At 49.3% G+C, this 12,908-nt stretch overlaps 3 protein-coding genes across 3 annotated transcripts; 2 read left to right on the top strand and 1 right to left on the bottom strand.

Annotated features, from left to right (window-relative positions):
• The first annotated feature begins 1,705 nt into the window (after positions 1 to 1,705).
• On the top strand, positions 1,706 to 4,200 carry HMPREF1120_06994 (uncharacterized protein). Its single transcript, XM_009161207.1, has 2 exons — positions 1,706 to 2,031; positions 2,271 to 4,200. Exons 1-2 carry the CDS (start codon positions 1,941 to 1,943, stop codon positions 3,698 to 3,700), a joined length of 1,521 nt encoding a protein of 506 aa, XP_009159455.1. The 5' UTR covers positions 1,706 to 1,940; the 3' UTR covers positions 3,701 to 4,200.
• Positions 4,201 to 4,645: 445 nt separating this feature from the next.
• On the bottom strand, positions 4,646 to 6,253 carry HMPREF1120_06993 (protein phosphatase PP2A regulatory subunit B; the record flags this gene model as incomplete). Its single annotated transcript, XM_009161206.1, has 4 exons — positions 4,646 to 4,669; positions 4,729 to 5,303; positions 5,363 to 6,008; positions 6,071 to 6,253. The coding sequence occupies 4 exons, from the start codon at positions 6,251 to 6,253 to the stop codon at positions 4,646 to 4,648; spliced, it is 1,428 nt and encodes a 475-aa protein (XP_009159454.1).
• An 826-nt stretch (positions 6,254 to 7,079) lies between these two features.
• On the top strand, positions 7,080 to 11,738 carry HMPREF1120_06992 (gamma-butyrobetaine dioxygenase). The gene has a single exon (XM_009161205.1). It carries the CDS (start codon positions 7,753 to 7,755, stop codon positions 9,322 to 9,324), a length of 1,572 nt encoding a protein of 523 aa, XP_009159453.1. The 5' UTR covers positions 7,080 to 7,752; the 3' UTR covers positions 9,325 to 11,738.
• Positions 11,739 to 12,908: the final 1,170 nt, after the last annotated feature.

The raw sequence follows: 12,908 nt of genomic DNA, 5'->3' as shown, positions 1-12,908 counted from the left end.
ATAACTTAATACTATTAATGTATTTCTTAATAGTAAAATCGATAAGAAAATCTATATACGTTTCTTAGAAGATTTTAAAGTACTAAATATAATACTTCGTCTACTTAAGGCGCTCTACGACCTTAAGTAAAGCTCTTTATTATAATATAATACTCTTAATAATACTCTTAAGATACTAGATCTTTCTTAAGTACTAGAAGTTAATTATATTCTTAATAACGAGTTTCTTATTATCCTATTCTATATAGATAATATTATTCTATACTATAAGTGTAAGTCTAAGACCTTAAGTAAAGCTCTTTATTATAATATAATACTCTTAATAATACTCTTAAGATACTAGATCTTTCTTAAATACTAGAAGTTAATTATATTCTTAATAACGAGTTTCTTATTATTCTATTCTATATAGACTATTCTATATAGACGATATTATCCTATACTATAAGCGTAAGTCTAAGGAGAGAGTTAATATAATTCTATAGAGTCTATAAGAGCGATTTACTCTACGTATTATACTAGAAGTTAACTAGTTTCTCGATATACGAATCGTACGAGATCGAAAGCTACGTAAGTTATAGCTCGTATAGGATTTATATATCGATAAACTATTAGCTAAGTTTAACATTAATACGTATAGTAGAAAGATACTATTAATATCTCTTTTAACTAAAAGTCTCGTACCGTATAATAGCTAGGCTACTCTATAAGAGATATACGTATATTAATAGCGTATAGGGTCTATTAATTTCGTAGCTATAACGATAAGATCGGATATCGTAAGGGCTTACTCTATACTCTTATAATACTTACGTAATCTATTACTAGAATATATAGCTGCCGCTAATAGAGTACTAGGCTACTTAAAGCGTATATATACTCTTACTCTTAAATACTCTACTCCTCCTAAAATAACTTCTTAAAATAATAATAAATACGAGAGCGCTAATACCTTTAAGGTATACTTAGATATAGTATTTACTAATAATACTAGCCGAAAGAGTTTCGACGGCTATCTCTTTATACTATTCGGAGGCTCTATTAACTAGAAAGCCTCTCGATAGAATATAGTAATAACTTTAAGTATAGAGATAGAACTACTCGCTCTATCTTATATAGCTAAGAAAGTACTCTAATAGAGACGCTTCTTTAACTCGATATATCTAAAACTTAACTAACCGCTTACTATTAAAGCTAATAATATATAGACTATTTATCTACTAACTAAGAATAACTTTTAACTATCTACGAAGCTAAAATACGTTAATATATATAAGTATTAGTTAAGATAGGAGATATAAGCTAGTAAAATACGAATAGAATAGATCGTAATCGCTAATATAAGAGTAGACGGCTTTATAAAAGTACTAATAATATAGAATTATAAGCGATTCGTCTATATATATCTTCGCCTAGTCGACGTATAGGCTATACTTAACGGTAAAGCGACGGATATAGCCTAAAGGGGGTATATTATATATAGTTAGCTCCGATACCCTACTACTAAGGAATACTTACGTTAGCTATACTTCCTAAACCTCGCTATCGACCCTAAATAACGCTCGATAACGACGTCGACGACGAGGTTTACTACTCTCTAGAATAATCTATAGACCGTACGAGATACGGTGTTCTCTCCGATTTCTATAGTATATATAGGACTACTCTATACACTGTCAAGTGGATAGAGCGAGAGCAAATACAACAATTTTAGCGCACCTGCCAACATTATTTTAGTGCCTAACAATTCAAGTTGTCTCCCCGCGTTTTCTTTGAATCCTCCTGCATGTCGACTCGCATATACTATGGACTAATAAGAACAATATCTCGGTGCACAAGTCGTCTTTTAGCGATCAGATTCCTGTCGCCTCTGCCATCGCACCACATTGTCGAACCAGGGAAAGCGGGTCCTTGTCACCGGCCAGACCCTAATTATCAAGATGGCTTCACTGTTCACTGCGCGGCGGAAACCCAAACGAATCGTACGAGATGAGCCGCCAGACACACAGGTGGACGACGTGGAAGAAGAAGGTACGTTCCTGGTTCATCACTCCCTGCGGCTCCATACTAGCATTCGTCTTGAGTTGCACCACTTGTCTACGCCATGACTGTTGTGGCTGTTCAATGTGACGAGCATATCCTTGCAATTTCCATCACTTTTCCCGGCCTTGCGCAAGATGGGGTGCATGCTCTGACAATATACTGTTTGTCGGATTTAGTGATGTCCTTTCCATGTCTTCTGCGTACTGATACGAAATGAGCATATACAGACTCCGGGCCGGTAGTGAGACGGCCGACCACCAACGCGCCGAAAACGAAATCTAAACTCCGAGTATCCTTCAACCCGGGCGAAGAAACTACAACCGCAAACGAAGGAGATGGACAAACAGAACGAGAGGCAGCATCACAACCACGGTCACAACAGGCACATCCGTCTCGGACATCAAGACTAGGACCATCAAGTGCGGCGCAAAGTCTCCTCAACCGCGGCGGCGGCGCCACAGAAGGCCAAGACCATGATAGAGATAGAGACGGCGACCGGCCGACATACACCAAATCCTACCTCGAGGAACTTCGAAATTCGACACCATCTACACCGCGCGATCTAACAACGTCATTATCACAGGATCGGAGTCCGGCATCATCTTCGCTTGAACTGCTTGCGCATGAGAGTGGTGACGGCAATGGCTCGCTCGCACTCGACCTCGAAAGCAAATTCGGCAAATCCGCCCTTTCGTCAGGATCGTCGCGGATCCCAACGGCCGCCGAGATCCGAGAAAAGAAAGAACGGCGGGCTCGTCTGGCAAAAGAACAGGCGGCGAATGCGCACAACAACAATGAAGATGACTTCATCCCCCTTGAAGACTACGACTCGGACGGCGAATTCAAACCGCGCCGCATGCAAGTCGGCTCGTACATCCCTCACCAGACAGAAAAGGACACACGGCTTGTTCGGGACGACGAGGATTTCGCAGAGGGCTTTGACGAATTCGTCGAGGACACCGGCCGGGTATCTCTGTTGTCGCGGAAAGCTCAACGAGAACAAGCCCTAAAGGGACGCGAAGCCATTCGCTCCATGATCAACGAGGCCGAGGGCGGCGACTCTCTATCTGACGGTTCAGGAGGAGATGGTTCCGGTGACGACGAGTCTGACACCGAGTACGAGCGACATCAGCTCTATGAATCCGCTCAGACCCATCGAGCCATGGATGGCCTGCCCGCCCACGCCGAACACACTCGCCAGATCAATCGGCCCAGACAACCAAGGCATACCACGCCCCTACCGAAACTCAGCGTCGGCCTGGCCAGATTGCGCGACATGGTTTCAAGTCTTGAGTTTGAGCGGGCTCGCATCCAGAAACGTCGCGCTGATATTCTGCGCGAAAAGGCAGAGATCAAAGCCAGCCAGGAACATATCCAGACTAGTCTGGAAGAGGCCGGTCGGGAATTGGAACGCGTCACAAAAGAACATTTGGAAAAGGCGAAAACTGCTGCTGCTAATGGGACTACTACTGCTGTGCCCTCAGCAGCAGGTAATGGTAACGGCAACGGCAACACCACGCCCAACATCAACATCAATGCTGGCAGCGGCAGCGGCCATAATGGCAATGGTCAATCTTTACTGCAATCGCAATCGACGGCAGCGACCATGGAAAGAGGTTTGGAGTCCTTCGGTAATACCCCCGGAAATACAGCCTAGGTGGTCGTTCCGTTGCCAGGACAGATGGCTAGGCCTACTTACAGTAATGAATATTATGATGAACTTGAGTGTATCATCCATAGATGGATGATACATGACCGTCGGGAAGCACCGTGCAACGACCGATATACTACAGTTCGATCCATTGACGGAAGGATCTAAACGTAGACCGAACACAATTCTGTTTTTGGGGCAGCACATATGTTCTCAACTACTTCGTTCCTTAAGCTAATTATTTCATTTCTGCATGGGCCGGACCTGTTCCCTGAGGGGGATCTTTCTTCATGGTCCAGAATTGAATTTTATGCCACTTACACAGCAAAGCCAGCCACCATGTGTTCTTCATTTCACCCTGCACTTCAAGTTCTCGAGCCGTACGGGTCATTCCCCCACTCTCTGGCCAGGGGTGGTTTCAGCGCGGTCCTGGATCCGTAGCAGCATCATCATGTTCCAATCTCCGCCCTGAATTGCAGTGCAGCTCCTTTTGTCCTGCACTTTCGACGCCTGAGAAGTGCAGTGTGCAGAAGCTGAATTGCAAAAAGCCAAGAAAACACAGTATGGGCAATCTAACAAGAGCGACGAGTATCCACTGCCAGGACATTCGCTCCCAAATCCAGCCTTGTCATGGTTTCATCATCATCCCTTCAGGCCCTTGTCCCACCATATCACAGCTCATTTTGGAGAAGGTCCCGAACTCGCCCTGACACAAAGACTCCCAGGGTCGTCAGAGTTCAACATGCAAGTTGCCTTCGGTACCCATCCGCGACAGTTAGACCTGCTCGTCCATCAGGCATAGCATAGTGGCAGTACAAAACCCAATGTCTGACCAAATTCGTAAGGCATGCCGGTATTGGTATGCTGTACATCGTTTGATTCCGCGTGGAATCACCTGGCTTGGGGAGAGAATGGAAGACGGTCATGCACAGGGTTGGTGCTGCAACGGTGCTATAGTGCAGAAAAGACAAAGAGCTAGAAGCACATGTCAGTAAAACGCGCGAAAAGGATTTACAAAGCGTGCGTGCACTCACATTGTTGGTTGCTGCAATGGCAATGCTGTCCTCAAATGGATGCCAGCTCATGTGCAGGATCTTTTTGTTGAAGTCGATCTGGTCGGCGTCCGTCTCCTTTCTCATGCGACTTCCGGCCCCGGCCGCAGGACTTCCTGCTCTCGAGCTTCCCTTCTTGTTTCCGTTGGGGCTGGTAGAGTTGATAGGAGTCGGCACTCCAACTTTCTTAGCCTTGAAGGCCGATTTGTCGGCTTGGAGTACCACTTCTGTCTCTTGCTCGGGGTCGGAGGGATAGATCATGAAATTGTTGTTGTAGCTTCCGGTCATGACATTCTTGCCATCTCCACTGAACACCACCTCAAACTTGTCAAAGATGCTGTCGTTTTCGTACGTATCGCACAGACGCGGGCGCAAGTGCTCGTGGATTGGTATCGTCTTGACGGGTTGTCTTTCCATGTTCACGTCCCAGATCTTGACCGTCAAATAATCTCTCGAAAGAATGTACCTGCCATCATGGGAGAAGCGGACGTCGGAAATGGAGGAGATGATTTCGGAGAAAAATGATCGAGTGGAGGGGTCTTCTTCTTGTTCGAACTCTAGACATTGTACAGTTAGCGCTGAAGCAGTAGGTCAAGGGTCGGACGAGTCAACGTACGTTTAGCATGCTGGTCGCAGAGAGCACTCTCACGCATATCAGCCAACTTGATGGTGCCTTTGGAGCTGGCATACATGAACCAGTTGCAACTGATCGGATGGAACTCGGCGGCCGTGATGACTTCAGTAAGCTCCTCCATGTTCGCCGGTTTGATGTCAACGATGTTGAAGCTTTGATCTTGGATATTGAGGTTCCACAGGTTGATCCGGAGGTCGTCACTGCTGATGAAGGTTTCTTGGTCGCTGTTGACGGAGATGCTGTTGATGTGATAGGCGTGCGCATTTGCGTACGTTCGTCGAGGAACCGCAGCTACAACAGTGTCGTGATGAGTCATTCGGGGGAGTTTGAGCTGTGAGGCGTCCTTGAAGTGGATGCGAGGAGGACGGGCGGCGCCTCCGCCGGGAACACCTGCTGGAGTCAATTCATTGGAGAGGTTGTTCTCTGCGACGACCTTGAGGGACTTTTCGAAAACCTTCCATAGCTTGATCGTCTTGTCGTTTGTGGACAGGAGGTAGTGGGAGGCATTTTGACGTTTGCACCATTTGATCTTGTTGATCTTTTCCTCTATTTCCAAAGATTTGAGGTAATCGAATTCGGGTTCGTGAGACTGGAACTCGGTGTGGAATTTGTATTCGCAAGTCTTCTTCTGTTGCAAAGAGTTAGATCGGCCACAAGGCATCGCGAGATCGGTAGAAGGAAAACACTGACACTTTCATTCCGTTCGAACAAGACAACACGACCACCTTTGTCTCCTGTTGCAAGATAGTTGCCGGTGTGATCAAATTCGACCGTCGAGATGATGTCCGCCTCTGTGATGTCTTCCACATCCCCTTTATCGCCAAAGCATTGGGTGAACTTCCATGTGGGAGTTCCGTGTTCGCCTTCCACCATCTTTCATGCCCTAGCCCTGTGCGCAGGGAACCCTCCTTGTCCGGAATGGACCGACCAGAAAGAAAGGCAAGATCACTACAGTGATTTACCGCGCCGGTAGCATAGAGCGACTGCGCTCGCGTTGGTGGTTGGAAGTGGTAGATCGGCGACGTTGGTGATCGGACGTGTTTTTGGGTGGGTGGACAGGAACAGGTGCAGACTGAGCCTTTGTCAGCGGAGATTGCAGGTTAAGGGCGACGAGACAATGATGGCGACGCTGATAGAAGCGGATGACAGAAGGCCAGAAGTTGAACCCGTGACAGTGTAAGGAGTACGCGAGACGACAAGGAGGAGGAGGATGAAGAATATCGAAGGTCAGGTAAGGTCAGCAGGGATGAATGGAGTGGTGGTGGTGGGATTGTGGTCGTGGGAGGATGCAGTGCAGTGCAGTGATGCAAGATACAAGGAGGACGCAGTGTTAAGCCGCTGGCAGTACTAGTACCGCAGGTAAGGGTAAGGTAGACAGGTAAGGACTACTAGTAACAGTTAGTGCGTCGCCCCTAGTGCACCGGTTGGGCACCTTACAACGTGCTAGAGCTCTGGTATTTGGCAATTAGAAGGCCACTCCAGGTTGGAACCTGGTACTAGGCTAGATAGTAGCTATGGTAAGGTTGTACCTAGTTTCTCAATTCCCATTCACTCTAAAACGATCTCGAGGAGCTGCAGGCATGCACCACCAAAAGATGTTGAGGATCCCACTGGCACTGCTTGGGGGATAATGTTTGACTGCGAGGTATATGCACAGAAAAAGCTTCTGTCTTCTGTTATTTGACACATTATGATTGTTGCATTATCTACCACTAGCAGTTCTTATTGCTAGAATGACGCCTACAATCGATGCGACACAACTAGCTACCAGCCACCAACAACCACTACTGGGTACGCACAGAGGAACTATATTGTATAAGTAATAGATAGCAAACGGCACACATGGATAATAAATCCCTAGCCCTCTAATTTAGCTTCATTTCACATGTGCTGAGAAGTGAGCATAACACACACTCATGACGTCGTGGTTGGAAGCCTGGCCAGGTGCCGCAGCCTTACAGTCACGTGGGACGAACGCACTCACGTGCAAGTCCTCTGACCTGAGTCAGCATGGCTGGCCTTCGAATCAAGTGAATGTTCAAGTTCAGCCTTACGAACCTCGGAAATGGCCATTGGCGTTTTCGTGCCCACTGAAGCTTGGAGCCTTGTTGCTTTTGTTACCGCTCGTCCGTCGAAATAGAAGCCGAACATGTGCATATAAGTTTCCGACATCTCTCAAACCGGGGCAGTTCCGCAGGCTATCTTTTTGTTGAAGCGACAAACAAGCCATAGCCCGTTCACCTCAGCCGATCTTTGCGCCAAAATAACCCCGTGTTTTGTCCCGCTTGACCGGACTGTCGCATCAGTCTATTTGCAAATTTCAAAGGTAAATTCATTTTGTCTCGGGCTGGGTGCAAGGGCCAGATGCAATCATGACGACCGTTCTGAAAAGAATCAAGTTGCAGCGACCTGCTGCCGCCGTCCCATCAACACATGTTCACGCGCAGATACAAAAGAGGGCTGTGACCTCTTCCTCCTTAGGCACAGGATCAGGGGTTACCCAACGGAGACTCCGCTTAAGGGATATTCTGGAATCCGGCTTCGAAGACGAGCCAGCAGCGGCTGAAGCAGGGTCAACCCCCAGCGGCAGCGATAGCCAGCAGCCCACACCAGGCGCAACTAACACTACAGCCGGCAATGCTCCTGCAAGCCCAACCGGCACGTCTGGGGCGACCGATGCCTATCCCAAATTCCGGACACGACATCCCCTGAAATGGTTGGCGAATGCACAACTGGAGGAAGGCAAACTTGTGGAGAATGGGCAGCCACTGGTGTCGCCGATTCTCGCCCGCGATGCATGCAAATGCCCGAAGTGCATTGACGCCTCTGACCGACAACGCAACTTTTCGTATGCGGATATCCCGCACGACATATCGTTCCGGGATATCACACATATCGAAGGGCGCGACGAGACGATTGTGCGGTGGCTGAACGACTGCGCACCACATTCGCGTGGAGACACGACCATCTTCACACGCGAGCAGATCGGCAGTCTGAAAAGCGAGTTCCGCAATGCTCGACGATGGGCATTGTACCACCGGCCACAGAAGCTATGGGACGCCTCGTCCTTCCGACGGGATACGAGCCGGATCGACTTCAATGACTACATGACGGACCCGGCGACGTTGGCGCAGACGTTGCATTTGCTGTGGCGGGACGGACTGGTGTTTATCGACGGGGTGCCGGAAGAGGAGGCAAGTGTGGGCGCCATCGTCAACCGGATCGGACCTTTGCAACAGACCTTCTACGGGCCGACGTGGGACGTGCGGTCGAAGCCGGACCCAAAGAACGTGGCGTACACGGCCAAATACCTGGGCTTCCACATGGACTTGCTGTACATGCGCGATCCACCAGGGTTCCAGTTCCTACATTGCGTGCACAACAGCAGCATGGGCGGCGAGTCACGGTTTGCCGACACGTTCCGCGCCGTCGACACGCTGTTCGACGAAGACCGGGCCATGGTGCGCACGCTCATGACATACCCGGTGCGCTACGAGTATGACAACGACGGGTTTTTCTATTCCGACGCCAAACCCACCATCTTGAAGCGTCAGGAGCTGCGTGTCCCTCACCGGGTCTCCATTGATGCTCGTCATGTCCGCGCCATGAAGGACGTCGGCCATGTCTTCTGGTCCCCGCCCTTTGTCGGCAACATTTCCCCGCAGCCTGCTCACCATGAACTCGCCCATTTTGTGGCCAGCAGCAAGGCCTTCGCCGAGATCATGGAGAGGCCCCAGAACGTCGTCGAGGAGAAAATGGACTCCGGCACCTGCGTCATCTTCGACAACTTGCGCGTCGTCCATGCTCGCAATGCCTTTGATCCAAACTCCGGCCGTCGCTGGCTGCGTGGCGCATACCTCAACCGCCAGGATTTCATCAGCAAGGCCATCGCCATGATGCCCATGATGCCGCATGTCAGATTTGTCGACCCCGAGGCTGACTGAGGGGCGGGTTATGTGCCGCTCTGGGCGCTCCTATTTTTCTTTCATACCACGTGCTTTTCAGTTGGGTTTTCTGGTCCAACATTCCCCCTGTTCGGAGCTTCAAGCGGTATGGTGTCGTTGCCCGGAAAAGATGGTCGCCAGGGCGTTGTCGGGCAGAGGCTGCAATCGTTGCTCACAGCAGCACATTAGTCCAATGGGCACTCCCCTCGGCCCTGTATGCGTCTGGTCTCTGAATAGCGTCTCTCCCCGAAGCGAGGGGCATTTGCCATTCTTCACTGCAAGGCCGAAACAGATCTTGTGCAGTTTACAGCCTGCTCATTCCCATTAACATGACAAGTCCCCTGCTATGAACCCAAGGAGAACAGATATATACTTCGTTGATAGACTTTGGAGACAAATCAGAGTTGATCAGCCACGTTACCATATACCCATTTCTATAAGGGCAGAAGTCTTGTCCTCATGGCACATTCGCACGACTTGTTTCCTTGGTGGCCGTCAACAATTGTGGAAGTCATAGAAGAGTTGGCAATGTACCTGACAGGATCGGAACGATGCAATCACCTCTCGGGGGTTGCTCAGAGCCTAGCGATGGCCGACTCTTTTACGCTGTCAGGCCCGGAAGTCATGGCTAACCACGGTTGATGTTAACGGCATCAAATATGGGTTCAAGCCGTGCACATAAGAGCAGCTCTCGGTCAGACTCGATGGTAACGGTGGAGATATTTCAAGGGTACCTTAATGCCAAACTGCAGTGGTCAATATGACCATGCAGTGCAGATTCACAGAAAGTCACGTGAGAAAAATTTGCGATTCATTAGCAGCTAGTGCCGAAAAATGCATCTGAAATGTTGTCGAATCCGAGCTCGAATTCGTGACGTGGGGGATTGGCGCAATGGTAGCGCGTGGCTCTCCTATTCTGTGTTCTTCAGTGTAAAGCCAAGGTTGTGGGTTCGAGTCCCATGTTCCTCGTCTTTTTGTGTTTTTGGCCTGGCCTGGCCCCATTTGTTTTTATTATTCTCCGCCTCCTGTTCTCGAGTAACCCTCGACGCAGATTTTATTGGTGGCCTCACATCTACACAGCACGGGCACAGTTCCAATTGCACACAGAACAACAAATACGAGCACTTACAACCCTGCAAAACATCGCGAATTCCGCAAACTCGTTTTTGGCGGATGCGATGCTTTCCCTGTGTTGTCATCGACTTGGTCGATCGCCACAATCGAGCCCCGTGCTCTTTAACATTACTGGGAAGGACATCTGGAACATGCTTCACTGATGACAGACAGGCCCCGTGAAGGAGGCTAGGAGACATGCCAAAATGTCAATGTCCAGAACTCTAGGAGCGACGATGGGAATTCCTCCCGACATCGTTCCAGAACATCTGAGTGGGACACTGGCAGTTCAGGCCTGCAAACGGCCCAGATCTCAAAACCCATACGATCGCGTTCCGGAAGTCTGTTCCGTAAGATATTGTGTGGTCCTCCAGGGGTGTTAGCAGTCGCCGTTCAATCAAAGAGGCGGACAGTGCCCAGAACCAGTCTGACAGCCTCGAAAGCCTTTCCCATGGCACGGACGGGCATGGCATCTGATTGATCTCATCTGACGCGAACGCTGCTGTCAACGATGGCGAAATCCAGAACTTCGTCCTTGTGACTCCAATCCGGAATACCTTGCGTAGAGGCAGCAGTGGCGGTAAGAGACAGGACAATTTCGGCTAAAGTTGCAATAACACACTTTGCCTAGTACGAACGGATGTGACTGCACTTTGCTTCCTACCTCTGAGTTTTGCATGTCAGAAGTCAGTTCTTCCCACGGCTTCTGCTGGCTAACCGAGGCCTACGCAATCGGGTTGTATCGGCAACCGGCGTCATATGTGTCTGAAAGAGAAGGGGGAAAATTCGCACGGAGCCCAAGCCTCGCTAACATACTTTGTCCAAAGTCAACTCCCTTTCTAGCCATTCGAGGGCTTCCGCCAGGTTTGGCCACAACCTTACTCGAGCATGACAGATGATGGACAAGTGCTCCGGACCTCTGGCCTCCTGACACAAAGGCAACCAAACAACATGTCATCGTCCCCTTTACGTACGTATGCCCAGTGTGGGTTCGCCATCAATGGGCGTCATGTCATGGACTGGGTTCCATTGCTGAGGATCTATGTGGCCCGATCAACTGCTGCCCAGGCAATCTCGGTATCGTACCGATTGGATGGTGCTGGGCAAGACCCAATTTGATCCAGCCCAAGAGCAATGGAACTGGACAAAGTGACACACGTGTGCCTTAGCCTTCAACAAAATATCAAGCCTAACACATGGCAGCTGCAAAGTATCCGGATGTCAATTTCGTCCTAGATGCCGTTTCAGATGGCCATTAGTGGTTGACATAATAATGGGTTAGGACCCGTAATCAGATAGCCGTGCTTGGGTAATTTTTGGCTGTGATCCGAAAAACCTTAATTTGGCCGGCCCGATTGCTTGTCGTTGACGGTTCCAGAGCCGGCTATTCTGTTTTGTAGTCCGCCCCGTACAGCCACGGAAGACTACCTAGTAGATAGCATAGACCCCGAAATCCAGGCCTCCTAGCTTTTCCGTCCCCGCGCCTGTTTCCCCTGCATGTGTTAAAGTTACAAAGTCCGTGTGGTGGCAAAAATCTTCCCCTTTGTTTGATCTGTTCGGCTGTTATGATCTGATTGGATCTGGTTTCGATCTTGGAGACAGAAAAGATTCCCGGTCCTGAGTGGCAGTCTGACATTGACGCGACTGACTAACCAGAAAAGGTGGACATCGTTGTCGGATGCCATGTCGTACATATATCTGTCCGCCTCCCATTTCGAGAACGTGTCAACCCTTCGACTCCGTTTCTTGCGGTCTATTCCCTGCCAGATAGCCTAATTAGTAGCATCGCAGCTGGCAGTTTGACAGTCCCTTGCAGTAAGGATATTGAGATGAGAGTCCAATACCTGACAAAGGGGGCAAGGGAAATCGTGGCGATTATTAACGGCGCCCCATGAACCGGGTCCAATGCAAGGGGCCATCCCAACCCGATGAATCTGGGAACAGGCAGCATCCATTGGACGGACCATCAACAGTATTACGAGACCCTCCAGCTTGTTTCAAGCCAGATATACGTAATTCTACCATTATCAGGCTGGTGTACGCGGACTCGCCTGCTGTCGGATCTAGGTCGACCCCAATGAGAGCCGGCGAAGGGGATATCTTTGGGTCGTTGCAAGTTCGCCATGATATGTATAACGTTGTATGGCTTCCAAAGTGGTCCCAAGCCGGCGTTGTGGTGAAAGTAGTGGTCCCGCCTTGGATCTCTGGCGGGAATTGGGTCTATGGTTTCAGGTTCCCAGGCGAAGATGTACATTGTAGATAGATAGCAGGTGCCCGTAGGACGGACGTCCTTGCCTGGACGAAAAGACGTGGGAGAAGCTCCTGCAAACGTTGCGGGTTATGGCAAAGACGCCTGGAGGTAGTCTCAGCTCGTCAGAGCCGTGGAGGACAGGCTGTACTGCCCGCCCCGCAGAGACACACCGCCCTGGCATTGGCATCATTACATTCAAGTTGTAAGATGTTGTATGTTC

The sequence above is a fragment of the Exophiala dermatitidis genome, assembly GCF_000230625.1.
Source record: "Exophiala dermatitidis NIH/UT8656 unplaced genomic scaffold supercont1.6, whole genome shotgun sequence".
In the NCBI taxonomy this organism is placed as follows: Eukaryota; Fungi; Ascomycota; class Eurotiomycetes; order Chaetothyriales; family Herpotrichiellaceae; genus Exophiala; species Exophiala dermatitidis.
The sequence above is the reverse complement of the archived record's forward strand: the minus strand, read 5'-3'. Positions and strand labels throughout refer to the sequence as shown.

Bases quoted from the DNA above. Each gene is read 5' to 3' on its own strand.
- HMPREF1120_06994 (XM_009161207.1), top strand. From the start codon at position 1,941: ATGGCTTCACTGTTCACTGCGCGGCGGAAACCCAAACGAATCGTACGA. The intron at 2,032-2,270 runs GTACGTTCCTGG...GAGCATATACAG, and splicing joins GGACGACGTGGAAGAAGAAG to ACTCCGGGCCGGTAGTGAGA.
- HMPREF1120_06992 (XM_009161205.1), top strand. From the start codon at position 7,753: ATGACGACCGTTCTGAAAAGAATCAAGTTGCAGCGACCTGCTGCCGCC.